General features: G+C 48.4%; 1 protein-coding gene across 3 annotated transcripts in view; it reads left to right on the forward strand.

Annotated features, from left to right (window-relative positions):
* CASK (calcium/calmodulin dependent serine protein kinase) overlaps positions 1 to 16,174 on the forward strand; it is a 328,238-nt gene that overhangs the window by 127,829 nt on the left and 184,235 nt on the right. For all 3 annotated transcript variants that reach the window (XM_085896794.1, XM_085896793.1, XM_085896792.1), the window contains exon 6: positions 14,559 to 14,661. In XM_085896794.1, the coding sequence (XP_085752920.1) occupies positions 14,559 to 14,661 (103 nt within the window). The remainder of the gene's footprint in view (positions 1 to 14,558; positions 14,662 to 16,174) is intronic.

Genomic DNA, 16,174 nt, shown 5'->3' on the forward strand with positions numbered 1-16,174 from the left:
AGTCCCCGTGTGTGGCTGCTTGCAGGGCAGTCCCTGCAGAACACTGGATGGGCACTGACGCAAGCTAACACAACAATGAATGGCGCACGGGCTGCATCAATGCAGTCCCCGTGTTCAGATGGATGGATGGATGCAAAACATGGTGCACGGGCTTCTCAATTCAATCTCCTTGTGCAGATGGATGGATGGATTCAAAACATGGTGCACGGGCTGCTCAATGCAGTCTCCGTGTGCGGCTGCCAACAGGGCAGTCCCTGCAGAACAGTGGATGGTACTGGCGCACATGGTAATGGATGGAATGGGGCAAATGCAAAGAAGGGCTAGCAGGCATGGTGTCAAGGCAGAAGCAGGCAGACAAGGCATGGCAAGGCAAGGCTGGCACAGGCCGCTGTAGCAAAACACAGGCCGGCAGGTGAAGCTGTCCGGCCTCTTGTCTCGTTCTGGAGGTTTGTGGAGGGAGTGCGGTGGTGCCCGCCAGTCTGAAGGTGGGCTCGGACCTACCCTACTGTCTCCCTCCAAACCTATCGCCATTGCCTGTCTCTGTCCATACCCACCCCCTTAATTTGCAAAAATCAAATTTAGCCACATCTTATTTTTTTATTATTTTTTTTTTCCTTTCCTTTTATAATTTGTCTCCCTTACCCCCATTATTTTTTCTGTCCGGCTAACCTATCGTGTCACCTCGCCTACTCCCAACCCCTATGTTCCCTTCCTGGAGGGGAATAAGGGAGAGCTCGCGTCCTGTCTTGAGGCCCAATGAAGCCTCAGAATGGCCTCTTCATATCTCAGCGATCTAACCCAAAGTGGGTCCAGCGGCCCACAACGAGAGCAAAGGGATGGATGGTGTGGAGGGGTACACTTCCCTATCTACCTTCACATTTATTAACCTTAAACTACCCCGGGGCTTTCAACAACCGCCTCTCGCTTAATCTATTGGTTCTACCAACCCAGATTCCGGTCGCCTGTGTTGGTGTCCTCTCAAATTTGGGCCTTGCCCTCCAATTTTCCATTCGTGCCCTTGCACGGTCTCGTGGCTGGGACGCGTAGCTCCTTTGGCAGGAACTACCCTCTGCCGATTCTCCAACTATGGCACCCCCGGGCCCTGCGACTGTCTCTGAGCCTACCAGCTCCCTAAAACCTGGGGAGTGCCCTCCCTGGCTACTCCCCCTCGATGCTCACGTGGCAGGCTGGTGCCCCGGGCCCCTTCCCTGGGTGCCCGTGCCCAATGCACTGCTATTGGCGCTACGGGCCCCACATCATGTGGGCCCACCCATGCCCACTATGCTATCCCGGCCCCTCTTGGACCCTTGGCCTACCGCGGCCGACTTGCCCTTTGCCCGGGGTGCCCACGAAGCGATACTCACCGTTCGCAACCATGCTCCCAGCCCGTCAACAGGACTCCTGCACCCCTCCAAACCGGATTCGAGCCTACATTCCCACCAACAGCAAAACGACCTCCATTTTGTCAATTTGACTAACCCACTAACTCACATTACTCTGACCCTGGGGTCCCTTGGGTGGGAATCACTCCTCCCCCCAATCACTCATCGCACCATGCATACCACATTCGCTCCATACACTCAGGCCCGCTGGCACTCACTCACTCATTGTGTACATTTTCCTTTCCACTCTTAAACGCTGAACACTGCCATTCTTCTTTACTAAATCCCTTGACTAACTCGTGCTCCCTCGTCATCCCTTACAATACAACACATTCCATTTAACTCTACGTAGCTAAGCTACTTCCCCACTACACACTCAACGTCTTTCCATGTCTCCAAATATCATTTCCCATCCTAAATCTAAACTGACGTTCCCACTAACTAACCATGCCACGGGCCCCATGAGGCCTTGTCCCTTCCCCATGAGGCCGGTCTAACTAAGCTAACCCTTCCCCCTAACTAGTTCCGTACCTGTGCCCAAGGCAGGGGGGTCTTCCACCCCTTGCCCAGGAATCCTGTTTACCCGAAACGGGGAGGCTTGCTTTTCTCTTCTTTTTTTTTTTCTATGCATGCACCAGCGTGGCAACCCGCAACCTGCACTCTTTCCCCGTGACGTCTTGGCAGCTGTTCGCGCTTCGCGCACCTCGTCGCTTCTCGGACAGTAACATCCGGCAGGGATTCCCCTCCTGCCGGATTCCAACCTCCGTGCAGCCACAACGTCACCCTGCGCATCCCAAGCAAGCCTCGCGTTTCGAGGGGTTCCCCACGCGAGCACACGTGCTCTGCTCATGGAGCTTTACACGCACGCTCGCCTGGAGAACCCGTCCGTTCCAAATTCATATCCCAGCCTAGCTTCTGTCCGTCCGCGGGATCGGCTCATCCACCGCGTGCGTTTCTGGACCGGATTTCACTCGCGCAGGCGCACACGTGGTGGCCTCGTGTGAAGCACAGCACGGACCCCGCGCGCACTGCCGTGTGAATCCGGCACGGTCCTCGAAATGGCTACAGCCGCTACACGGCCTTTGTCTCTCATCTGGTGCCGTCTTTGTCGCCATTCAACACACGCACTCCCACGTGCCGTGATGCTTAGACTTCTCTCCACAACACTCTCACTCGGGCATGCGGTTGCGTGTTCCCGCATACCAACTGTCATCTCCCTTACATACAGCGACCTCACCCACGCTGTTTCTCTCACACAGGGCCTTTCACTCACGCATGCCATTTCACTCACACACGCGGTTTCTTTCACCCACGCAATGCGCGCTTTCCAGCACACATTTCGAAACCACACACATAACCACACACACCGGAACAATCACACTGGGAATTCGTGCTACCACAAGGGGTCCCGTGGCCTTCACATCCCCCAAGCTCCGTGTGTACCCATTCACAGCACTCGCCCCCTCTAACACGCAAAGCTCGACCGGACTCACCTCATCGCGTTCCACTTCCAGGGAGCATAGCGTCTCCCTTCGTTCCTGAAGAAGGCTATCCTGCTGCTTGCATCGGGTCACGACACATTCCGCCAGCTCACCCTCATTGTCCCTCGCTAACTCCATGTGTGTGTGCTCGTCTTTCACCCCGTCTTTATCGTGTAGTCTTTCCTCTACCGTTTCCATCTCCCGCGTCTCTGTTTCCGTGACTATTTGTGTTTGTCACCTCTTTTGTTTCCTTCGCCTCCATCATTATTTCTGCAGTCTCCATTTTTATTTGTGTCTCCTTTATCAGGGTTTACCCTAATTGTTGTTTCATCCAACGAGCGATGTCAATCAAGTCCCGCACCACTAACGTTCCTCCGTGTAGTGATGTCACACATCCCCTAATATTGTGCTGTTCTACTCACTGATCTCTACACCTGGATTGGTCCCGTCCACAGTGATTGTATATGGAGGAGTGAAGTCACCGGAAGTTCACTTTCCGCCATCTTGTCTCCCCCAAAACATCGCTGCAGCGAAGTACGAAAACACCAGACTGGCAGTAAGAAATCTCCAAATGCAAGCAATAAACTTTGCATGTAACTCATGCAAGGTTTTATTAGTTGGTGTAAAGGCCCAGTCACACCTTGACGTTTTAGCCAGCTTATGCCAATTTTTGAAAAAATTGTCTAAAACGATGGCGCACGTCCAATACGTTATGGGTAAGTTTTGGAAACATTGAGAGCACGCTGAAAAACACTGCCATACGTCGAAGTACGCTGGCTTTCATCGTTGTACTTTGCGGTTGTCCTCAAATTTTAGCATGCTTGAAATTTTACGACTTATGCCAGAGTATGACTCACAAGTTCTGCTATGCTGGCCATAAGTTTTAGGTACGTTATGCGATCGTTGACACACGTCGACACACGCTACTTGTAAGTTACTCATAAGTCGAAACACGTCGAGGTAATGTTTAGCGTCAGTGTTCCAGACTCCCTGGTTTTTTTGTTATTTTTGGGGGGGTTTTTTTCTTCGATATGACGGTGATGTTGACACTTCGATTTAAGTGCGGTTATAATATAATATAATTAATAGGCTGCCGCTCAACGATTTAAATCAGAACCGCACTAGAAATCGAAGTGTCAACATCACCGTCATGCCGAAGAAAAAAAAAACCATGGAGTCTGGAACACTGACTGGTTCCTCCTGTGTGAACCCCATTTTTATATGCCAATTCCCCTAAACGCTGCCAATACGCCATTATATGGTACTGTAAGTTAGAAACACGTTCATTTAGTTATTTGGTCGTTCGGAAGACGTCAATCAAATACGTCTACTTACGTCAATGCGCGTTGGAAAAACGTAAGGAATTGGTTCAAACCACGTTACTCATAAGTTAGAAATAACTTTCGTGTCCGCGAGACATTAGCTCGACGTGTTTCGACTTATGAGTAGCTTACAAGTAACTTTTGTCAACGTGTGCCAATGTTCGCATATCATGCGTACAACTTATTCCCATCGCATGCTTAACGTGTGAGGCATACGGCAAGTACGTCGTAAAATTTTTAACACGTTTAAAATTACAAGACCTACTCCACTTACTACGACGTATGATAGCGTACTTTAGCGTTCTATTCACGTATACCAAACTTACCCATACCGTATTCGATGTGCGCCAGCGTTTTCGACGCATTTTTCAGAGGTCGGCATATGCTGGCAAGATCGCCAAGGTGTGACTGCGATGTTGACACTTCCATTTCTCCGGCGGTTATGATTTGAATTGTTGTGCGGCAGCCTTTTAATAGGCTACGCCACGTGATCGTCGGCGATACGTGCAGCGCACTATGCATAAGTTAGACTATCGTTGGGCATAGGTTGTGAACGCCGACAACAGGCTAAGCATTCGTTGGTATAAGTTATCTATAAGACAACGGAACGTTCTGTGTCCGTTACTAATATGTTATGCATACGACCAACTCGTTATGAATACGTCCGAATCTTAAAAAAAAAAAAAAACATCAAAAGTTCAACGTAAGCCAGTGTTTTACATCCATTTTGATACGTTGCCATTGCTGGCTAAAACGTCAAGGTGTGACTGGGCCTTAATGAACTTGTGGAAATCACAGACCTCATGTGACTGTGAGAGAATGTCACTTTGTGTGGTTTAATCACCTTCTACGTCTGTGCGCTGACAGGGAACGTTGACATTTCACATTTTCATGTGTTCAGTGTATTTTGTGATGTCATACACACGGTGATTAAATGCAGGCGGAGACCTTTTGGCCCATAATACCTGCACCACATCAACACAAGAAAATTCAAAATGTTTTTTGAGACGGTTTTTATGGAGTTTTTTTTTTTCCAACTTCCAGAGGAGTGGGCATGGCCGGACAGTCTTGTGTTAAAAAAAAAACATCAACCACACAACACCCCTTGACAAGACCCCCCCCCCCCCAATCAACAACACTCTACAGACATGCACACAATCATCCATCAATGCTCAAACTTGCAAAAAGTCCTGCCAACATCCCTCTACTCTCTCTCTCTCTCTCTCTCTCTCTCTCTCTCTCTCTCTCTCTCTCTCTCTCTCTCTCTCTCTCTCTCTCTCTCTCTCTCTCTCTGCCTCTCTGCCTCTCTGCCACTCTGCCACTCTCCCTCTCTGCCTCTCTGCCTCTCTGCCTCTCTGCCTCTCTGCCTCTCTGCCTCTCCTCTCTCTGCCTCTCTGCCTCTCTGCCTCTCTGCCTCTCTGCCTCTCTCTCTGCCTCTCTCTCTGCCTCTCTCTCTGCCTCTCTCTCTGCCTCTCTCTCTGCCTCTCTCTCTGCCTCTCTCTCTGCCTCTCTCTCTGCCTCTCTCTCTGCCTCTCTCTCTGCCTCTCTCTCTGCCTCTCTCTCTGCCTCGCTCTCTGCCTCTCTCTCTGCCTCTCTCTCTGCCTCTGCCTCTTCCTCTGCCTCTGCCTCTGCCTCTTCCTCTGCCTCTGCCTCTTCCTCTCTCTCTGCCTCTGCCTCTCTCTCTGCCTCTCTCTCTGCCTCTCTCTCTGCCTCTCTCTCTGCCTCTCTCTCTGCCTCTCTCTCTGCCTCTCTCTCTGCCTCTCTCTCTGCCTCTCTCTCTGCCTCTCTCTCTGCCTCTCTCTCTGCCTCTCTCTCTGCCTCTCTCTCTGCCTCTCTCTCTGCCTCTCTCTCTGCCTCTGTCTCTGCCTCTGTCTCTGCCTCTGTCTCTCTCTCTGCCTCTGCCTCTCTCTCTGCCTCTCTCTCTGCCTCTCTCTCTCTCTCTGCCTCCCTCTCTCTCTCTGCCTCCCTCTCTCTCTGCCTCTCTCTCTCTCTGCCCCCCTCTCTCTCTCTCTCTCTCGCTCTCGCTCTCGCTCTCGCTCTCGCTCTCGCTCTCGCTCTCGCTCTCGCTCTCGCTCTCGCTCTGTCTCTCTCTCTGCCTCTGTCTCTCTCTCTGCCTCTGTCTCTCTCTCTCTGCCTCTCTCTCGCTCTCGCTCTCTCTCTCTCTCGCTCTCGCGCTCGCTCTCTCTCGTGCTCTCTCGCGCTCTCTCTCTCTCTCTACCTCTCTCTCTCTCTCGCTCTCGCTCTTGCTCTCGCCCTCGCTCTCGCTCTCGCTCTCGCTCTCGCTCTCGCTCTCGCTCTCTCTCTCTCTCTCTCTCTCTCTCTGACTCTCTCTCTCTCTCTCTGCCTATCTCTCTCTCTCTCTCTCTGCCTCTTTCTCTCTCTGTCTCTCTCTCTCTCTCTCTCCCTGCCTCTCTCTCTCTCTCTCTCTCTCTCTCTCTCTCTCTCTCTCTCTCTCTCTCTCTGTCTCTCTCTCTCTCTCTCTCTCTCTCTGTCTCTCTCTCTCTCTCTCTCTCTCTCTCTGCCTCTCTCTCTCTCTCTCTCTCTCTCTCTCTCTCTGCCTCTCTCTCTCTCTCTCTCTCTCTCTGCCTCTCTCTCTCTCTCTCTCTCTCTCTCTCTCTCTCTCTCTCTCTGCCTCTCTCTCTCTCTCTCTCTCTGCCTCTCTCTCTCTCTGCCTCTCTCTCTCTCTCTCTCTCTGCCTCTCTCTCTCTCTCTCTCTGCCCCTCTCTCTCTCTCTCTACCTCTCTCTCTCTCTGCCTGTGGCTGCTGGTTGCATCATTGGTTGGGACGCAGCTGTGCCGCTGATGCAGTGTCCCCCTTACTAGTACACTGGTACTCATTTTGCCGACCTCGGAAGGATGACAGGCTGAGTCAACCCCCATGGTGTATATTAATTCAGCGGCCAATGGGACTTGAACTCAGGACCCTGGGATCCCAAACCACCACCCTAACCACTAAGCCAACACCAGGCTTTTTCCTCTACCCCTCAATCTCCATAACTTCCAGATTCCTATCTAATTCCAATTTAAACCCATCTACTGTTTCTGTCACCAATTCCTTTCCAGGGAGACCGTTCCATGCATTAACTACTCTTTGAGTGAAAGACCCCGACCTCACTACCTTCTTAACTCGACTCTTCTTTACTCTCAAGCAATGCCCCTTGTGCGATCACTGTGTCTACTCTGCTGAATAATTCTTCTGCACTTATTTTGTCGATGCCCTTCAATACCTTAAACATCTCAATCATATCGCCTCGTAACCTCTTTCTTTCTATTGCATAAAGCCCTGTCTCCTTCAACCGCTCCTCAGCTGAGTCCAGTGAATCCCGGAATCAATCTGTTCGCCCTGCATTGAACCCTTCGACATGGCAGCTCTGTCCTTCCTGAGTTGTGGTGACCAAAACTGCACACAATATTCTAGATCTGGCCCTCACTAAATTCCTGGGCTATGTTAACAACTCTTTTGATATATAATTAATCCCCCTCCAAATACAACTGAAAACCAGATTTGTTTCACATTTTGCTGCCTGACACTGTGCTGCCTGCTTACCTCCCATATCTCTTACCACCCCGAGATCCTTCCCCCATGTGACACACTCCAACATTACCCCTTGTATTGTGTAATCTCTATTTATATTGTTCTTCCCCATCCCCAACACCTTACACTTGCTCAGGTTAAATTACATTCTCCAATCTTTTGCCCAATCTATGAGAGTATCAACACTTTCCTGAATCTGATCACCACCCCCTCTGCTATCCATCTTCCCTCCAAGCTTTGTGTCATCTGCAAATTTGGAAAACCTCTTCACCACTCTCTCCAAATCATTGATGTGAATAATTAATAGTAATGGTCCGAGTCCTGATCCCTGAGTACATATAAAGTTGACAACATTAAGAGAAGAAAGAGAGGTGGGATGGAAGGGATCCATGGTGTAAGGGAGGGAAGTGACTGAGGGGGAGAGTCTGATGGGAGGGGGTGGGGGTTCGTTCCCCCACCCCTCCAAATGGTAGGGGAATGTTGATTTAACCTGAAGTTTGTACATTTTAAAACATTCTTGTGTGCAAAATGAAAGCAGAATCATCTTCTTCATTTATTAATGTAAATTTTCAGTTTTTAACACGTAACTCCTGAATATGTTTTGAACTTTACATTGTATAGCACACTAGGAGTGTTGAGATGGGGGGGGGGGGTACCCCACGCTGCCTATGAGAAAAGTACACAGCTACATGATATTATTTACTAGAAGGATATTATATTTATAAGGTTTCAGGATGTGTTGGACATTGAAAGGCTATGTATGGAGTTATTGGCCTCGTCATGGTTAACTTTTGCTTGCGAACTTTGGTCTCAAAACGGCGTTCAAGCCAACATCTCGGAGCTTACAACCTTGCTCCGAAAACATTAAGAAACGTAGAATAACATAAAATTGCCTAAAATAACAAAACATATTTTAAATAACATAAAAAAACATGACTTTAGTTTTGTTTTGTTCTTGATGAAGTGACCTAGAGCCTTGGATGTCTAACTTGGATGTTAAGCCTATGTTTGTTTTCCGATCCAACCCTGTGTCGGGCCTCATAATATGCATTGATCGCCTCCTTGCAATTGCCAAGGAGCTCCAAGGGAATTTTCCGCAATTCGATTGAGTAATAGGAACAGTAATTTACTTCAAAATCCATTATAATATTAGACAAAAGTTGAAATATATTTGAAGAAATATATTTTTCAAAATCCGCTGGGCCTGGTTCAACGTTGCTTGTTATGACAGTTCGCCTCTTTTGGGGGAGACAAGATGGAGGACAGTGCACTTCCGGTGGCTTCACACACTGAGCCGTCGTGACCAATCCAGGTGGAGAGATCAGTGGTTCTACTTCCTGGCTCCATTTGAGTCGTTCTTCCTCTCCGAGCTTTTTGAGTTGTTTGTTATCTTTCTGGAGTTTTTCCATCTCCATGGACTCTAACGTTGCTCTCTCCTTGAGTTGGTTAATTTCAAATTCGTATTGTTTTTGTTTTCTACCCCACCGTCTCTCATGTTCTTCATTCTCCAATCTCATAGTTTCTTTCATTTTGTTGATTTCCTTTTCCTGTTTCATTTGTTGTTCTTTCACTATCTCCTCGTACTCCAACCTTGCCTTTTCCTTTAGTCTGGCCTTGGCTTCTAACTATTCGATCTGCACAGTGTGGTTCCTTAACGTTTCATTCTCCGTTCTCTTTCTGTATTCCTTTAGTTGTTCCACATATTTCTCTGTTCTTTCCATCGTCTGTTTTCGGATTTCTCTTATCCGATTGCCTGATCTTACCTCTTCCTTCAGTTGTTTCAATTACAAATCGTGTTTCTGTTTTTCCTCTTCCAGTTGTGCCTGAAGCTTGCCAATGTTCACCTGCCTCGCCCACGTGGTTTGAATTGGTGGTTGGGAGCCCCCGCCCCGTGTCGTGCCGTTCGTTGTGCTATTAATTGCAACCCGCTCCGCGTTGCGCTGAGGTGCGGTCGCGCCGCTATTTTGCGACTTTGAGTTTGTTTGCCGGCAAAGTTCATGCTCAGGCCGCTCCCACTGACTACAATTAGTGGTGGGGTTATAATAAAAAGAACCGTCCTGGGCCATGGCTTCGACATCAAAACATATTACTAAACCACCCTGCGCCTGCTCGCCTTGAGCTGCCATTTTGCGTATCGGATATAAAAAATTTCCACGCTCAGAATTTGATGGGAACGGAGGGTCGCTCAACACACCCTTGATCCGATTCCCGTTAATTTAGTGTGGAGAAGGAGGGGTTTGAATTCCGCTCGCTGACAACAGTGTTGTGATTTCCACCCACTCGGCGTGCGAGCAACTGCTTTTAACTAATCGCGGCCGCACGCCCACCGGACGGGCAATCCTTGTCGCAGCTTTCCGGATCAACGCCGAAATCCAGCTACGGGTGTGTTTTTAACCACATTGTAAATCAGCCAACTCTTCTGTCCACGCGCGACAGGGTCCGATCGCCGAATTGTCGATTTACCTAAGTATGCGCGCAGACAGAAATGGCGGGGATTTACACCTCAACGGACCCTGCACGAAAACGAGCCGTTCTTAAGCAGCTCGTTCCGTTTGCGATTTGCCGAGCGGTTTTATATCGCCAAGCCCCGTCGGATCCGATTACTTATCGGTATTAACAACCAGCTATTCATTCCGAACGCAATTACAGCAGCTCAATGGAGGAAGAGGACACAATGAGCAGGTAAACATTCAAACAATGACATTTATTTGTCACGTATGCAGTCAATAAAGCAATGCAGATATACAAGCATGTATGCAATGCAATGACTGCAACGAATGGGGGTAGGGACAAGACACGAGCAAACCAAAGACCTGCAGCCGTATCTGTTTATTATTTACACAATCACTTAACCACATTTCTACTTATGGACAAGGCGCCACCACTTTCATGCAAAGAAAACCCCAGGAAAGGAAAGGGTAAGAACAGGGCCCGTAGGCCATTAATGTTCACAGAGCTGTGGAGACCGCAGGAGCTCTGTGAGACCGGGCTGGTTACCTGCCACCCTCATGGTGACTCGCTGGGCGACCCTCGATGTTCCGTCAACACGGTAGTTGGTGTAATGGCGACTCGGTTGGTCCGGGCCTTGCCGTGCGGCCTGGTCGATCGGGCCTATCCGACGACGCCTCAGAGGAAAGAACGGGCCTTAGCTCTTTCAAGAGTTGATGCTCTTTTACGAGCCCACCCGTTCCTCGGCGTTTGCTCGGACCGTTCTGTCGCTGGCTGGAGACTTCTCTCTGGCCGTCACCACCGACCCACAGTTCGGCACGGTACTGCAGGCTTCGCTGTGCTCCGACGACCCCGACTGCCCTCCACTGGACTCGAACCTTGGTGCTCTCCACCCCGACTCCAGCTCGACTCCAGACAGACTCCGAACCCGGACAGACTGCGATCCCCGACAGACTGCGCGCTTGGCGTTCCAGCGCGCCTTTTTATGGAGTCCGGGGGGTGAGTTTGATCTCCCACCTTCAACCTTTCACCCCCCGCTAACTCCGCCCCTTTTGGTATTTTGATCCGATCTCATCGCCAAACGCGGAGAGAGTGGACGTGGTAGAGATCATCCTTACCACGCGGACGTTGTGGAAATCATCGGCTCCCGCCCCAACGAGGGAGTCCCCGCGTCTGTCGTGGAGATGCTGTTCGTTGGGATTCGCCGTGGCTGGCGAAAAGATGGCGGCGCAATGGAGATGAAGGTGAGGCGATGTTGTTCGTTTGTGGAGATGTTGTTGAGGAGATGTTGAGGAGATGTCGTGGTTGGTGCTGTGGTGGAGATGGCGTGGTTGTTGAGATGTGGTTGTGGTTGTTGAGATGCGGTTGTTCCAAAATAAAGATAGCAAAAGAATAATACTACTTCAAAGATCACAGCCCGGCGACACGAATAAATCCCTTTAGACATCAGTGGGGAAATCTAATCTGAACACACACTTATCGACATTACTGATCTCTGGGAAACCTGAAGTGTTCTGTGAATTTTCACAACCGTAACAATATGGATATATATCAATATATATGGATATATATCAATATATATCTCTATTATAATACCAAGCTTGCACACTAAAAACTCGGCTCGCCGTCACACGATCCCTATGAAATTGCTGTGGCACTTCGTGGACATGCCGACAATGTTTGGGAAGTCTTGGCGTTCTATAGTACCACTTGCATGTTGCACAATGCGTATTTTTGTCATTCCCCGTGTCCGGTCTGTCGTCTGCTACCAGCTATGTTGTACTGCTATCCCGTGCATGTGCACGGGTATCGCTAGTACACATAATATATGTGTGTGTATATGTATATGCATATATATATATATATGTATATATTGTTATGAATTTGGAATTCGATTGCACACAACATACAGGTTCCTTTAGTCAGCTATGTCGATAAGTGCTTGTTCCCTAGATAGCTCACCTTCCATTGTTTAAATGTTCAGAAATCGATTAGATGCGCTGCGGATCGATTTAATAGTTAGGGAACGAACAATGGAGACATCCCTCTCCCTCTTTTGTGAAGAGGAAGAAGAATCCTGCCGTCCCGTGACTCGTGATGTCAACAACTCCCTCCCACCCGTGGTTGAGCGGGGGGGGGGGATGGATCACGAGGTCATGAGTCACGCCGGGCGTGGGGGAGGGGGGCGGAGAAGGATAAGGATGAGATCCTTTCTTTGTTCTTGATGAGTAAGCTTTTTGCTTCAGCATGGAGTAGTCGCTCAGCAGACCGTCAGGTCCTGCTTGGCTTGCGTGAAGGTTGAGGCCTGCGGAAGCTTTTTGCTTCGGCTGGCTCAGTGAGCTTCGGCTGAGGCCTGGCTCGGGAGGAGGCTTTTTGGAGGCTCTTTGCTTTTACGGTTCCATGAGCTTCGGCTTCTGCTTGGTTCGTGGAGCTATTTGTTCTCCATTTTGGTTCCCGGCTTGGTGCGACTCATCGACCTCTTCTTCGAGGTGGTTCCTCGGGGAAGCGACGCATCAACGGGAAGGATCGGCGCCTCGTCTCACCAGCACGTGTTGAGAAGCGCAGGAGGTGGTTCCTCGGGGAAGCGACGCATCGACGGAAAGGATCGGCGCCTCGTCTCACCAGCACGTGTTGAGAAGCGCGGGAGGATTCGCGGAAGTTCGGGAAGGATCGCGGCTCGGCGATTGGATCCAGCTTGCTCTCACTGGCGCCTGGGTCCGCACAACTTTAAGACCACATGAGGTGGAGAGGTTCGAGATAGGTTCTGGGTTTCAGCTCACCTGTCCTCCGAGCTGGAGCTCGTTATTAAAGGCCTCTGCCACCATTTATTGGGTGTGTGTGTGTGTGTGTGTGTGTGTGTGTGTGTGTGTGTGTGTGTGTGTGTGTGTGTGTGTGTGTGTGTGTGTGTGTGTGTGTGTGTGTGTGTGTGTGTGTGTCCGTCCGTGGGCCCGTCTAATAAGTAGGAACTGCTGTTAAGTGCAAGTGACTGTACATAATAAGTCGACGGTTGTCGTTCTTTTGTCGTGCTTTTGTTGCTTGTATAATTGCATACGTGTTTTGCCTTGTTTAATTGCATACATGCTTTATTATAATAAATGTCCTTGTGTGAATGTAAACCTGCTCGTTGCGTCCATTCCCTCATTGAACTGCCCCATCTTGCACTCATATATAGTTGGTTTTTAAATAGCCGATAAAGAGAATCGGATTCGGCGAGGTCTGGTGATAATACCCGCTCGGTTATCCCAGAACGGACCGGACCGCTTAAGCGGTTCGTGTCCAAGCAGGCATTCGCTGAGGTACGGTCCCTCAGTGGGTTACCCGCACGGGTACTTAGGTATATCGATATTTAGCGATTGACCCTATTTCGTGTGGGTAGAATACGGACTGGGCCATGGTGGGATTAAAAACCCACCCGTTACTGGTTTCTGGCGTTGTTCCAGAATGTCATGACTGGATTGTCCATTCGTGGGCGAAGTGACCGCTATTGGTTAGACGCGGTCGTTCGCACGCCGGATGGGTGGGAAGTCTACAACACTGGTGTCAGGACATGGGGTACAGATTCATTCCCTCCACACTAAATTAACGGGAATTATCCTAACTTAGCCGGGACTTTATTCCCAACGATCCGTTCCTTTTAGCCGGTCCGTCCTGGGCGGTGTCACTCAGCTGCATCTAATCCGGTAAAGTGATCCTGTTCAGACAAGGCGTACCGAGGGCGTGTCCCCCGGTAATTAGATCACGTGGTTATTTTTAGGTGACTGGATTAACTAGACGGAGGACCCTAAGTCACGTGGTTGAGTTATTGGCGTTCATGGTCGGTTCGCGACCCGCCACGTCACGGAATTATCCGTGTGTGACGACCTGCAATTCCGGGGAGTCTGGTGGGATCCCGAGATAACTTCCCCCTGGTGGTCTTCTCACTCGACCCCCGGCCCGCAACAATATGTATGTATTTATGTATGTATATGTATATATCTCTGTCTGCCTGTCTGAGTGAGACAGTCAGTCAGTCATCCTATCCCTTTACTTGCCCTCATGTTTTCCTCCCCACTCCTCTCCCCACCCCACCCAAGGAAATTGAGTGTATAAGCAGATCTATTAGATTTATGTGGTGTTATAGTGGAGGCATGATGGGCCAAATAGCCACCTCCTGTGTGAAAATTCTGTGTGTTATGGCCTGTTTCATCAAAATCTATATTTTGCGGTGTTTGCTTCTTGCTGTTTGCGACTTGCAAAATCGAAGATTTTTCAAGTATATTGGTCGGTCGATTAAAATGAACAATTGGGGCACATATTTAGTTATCCCCTCCGCCCCCAACACCTTCCCAATATGTGTTCTTGTTTCAAGGTTCATCTCATTTTTTGTGACACTGTGTGCATCTGTGTTGCAGCCACACTGCGTATTGCTTGCATCCAAAGAGAATTCTGCCCCAGTTAAGCTGGGAGGTTTCGGAGTGGCGATCCAGCTTGGTGAATCTGGCCTTGTGGCTGGAGGTATGTGGTTTTCATGTTTGGCACAGCATCTTTCATGCGGTAGCAGATGTCGGCAGAACATTCAGCTTCAATCCCAATTTGGCATGCTGCCAAAAACTTGCTCGAGTGATCAATTGACTTTGTGGCTCACTTCCATTTAGCTATTTGCATTTGCTTACCTGTGAGTAAATGTCCATCAAATCGAACATTTATGGTGAAGCCGAGTTGATATTGTTGCATCATGACTGCCAACTCGCCCGATGGAAGATAAGATCAAGAAAGTTTGGTGACTCTCCAATCAACTATTCTGAATCTGTTTTAATTATAGGTACGAATCAAGTATTCTCACAGAACATTGCAACATAATCACACACATGCTCATAACAGGTGTTGCTTTATTACCTCTGCCACCGAAGGTGAAGGAGGTTATATTTTCACCCCTTTCTGTTTGCTACTTGCAAAATCGAAGATTTTTCAAGTATATTGGTCAGTCGATTTTCTTATTCTGTCTGTCTGTTTGTCTGTTTGTCTGTTTGTCGCCTACAGGTCACAATTTTAAACCGATCTTCACGAAACCTCACCACATGGTAGAGTGTCATAAGGAAGAAGCCTATTGTTTTTGAGGTCAAAAGGTCAACATAGGCCAAAGGTCAACAACTTAGGTGAGATTTCTAAAATCCTCAATTTTCATCTGATTGACTTGAAATTGGAAGAGGATTTATATTTCAGGTCTTTGAATTAAACCAGCCATTTATATTTGAGGTCAACATACACCAAAAGGTCAATATAGGCCCAAGGTCAACAACTGAGGTTGTATTTCTAAAATCCTCAATGTTCATCTGATTGACTTGAAATTGGAAGAAGATTTATACTTTAGGTCATTGAATTCAACCAGCCAATTATATTTGAGGTCAACATGCACCAAAAGGTCAATATAGGCCCAAGGTCAACAACTAAGGTTGTATTTCTTAAATCTTCAATTTTCATCTGATTGACTTGAACTTTGAAGATTTATATTTCAGGTTACTGAATTAAAATAGCCATTTTTTTCAGGTCAACATTGAACAAAAGGTCAACATCAGCCAAAGGTCAACAACTAAAGTAGTATTTTCAAATCCTCAATTTTCATCCGATTGACTTGAAATTTGAAGAGGATTTATACTTCAGGTCAGTGAATTCAACCAGCCAATTATTTTTGAGGTCAACATACACCAAAAGGTCAACATTGGCCCAAAGACAACTAAGGAGGTATTTCTGAAATCCTCAATTTTCATACGATCGACTTGAAATTTGAAGAGGATTTGCATATCAGGTCACTGAATTCAATCGCCAATTATTTTTGAGGTCAACATCGGCCAAAAGGACAACATTGGCCGAATTTCTAGAATTGTCAATTTGCATCTGATTAACTTGAAATTTGAAGAGGAGTTGCATATTTGGTCATTGAATTCAACCACCAATTATTTTTGAGGTCAAAATTTTTAATGGATTTTGCAAGTATCGTGCTCTGCACAACGTCGTCGTCTTGTTACTT

This window comes from Eptatretus burgeri, chromosome 10 (genome assembly GCF_056783735.1).
Source record: "Eptatretus burgeri isolate ZD-2024b chromosome 10, Ebu_testis_v1, whole genome shotgun sequence".
NCBI lineage: Eukaryota > Metazoa > Chordata > Myxini > Myxiniformes > Myxinidae > Eptatretus > Eptatretus burgeri.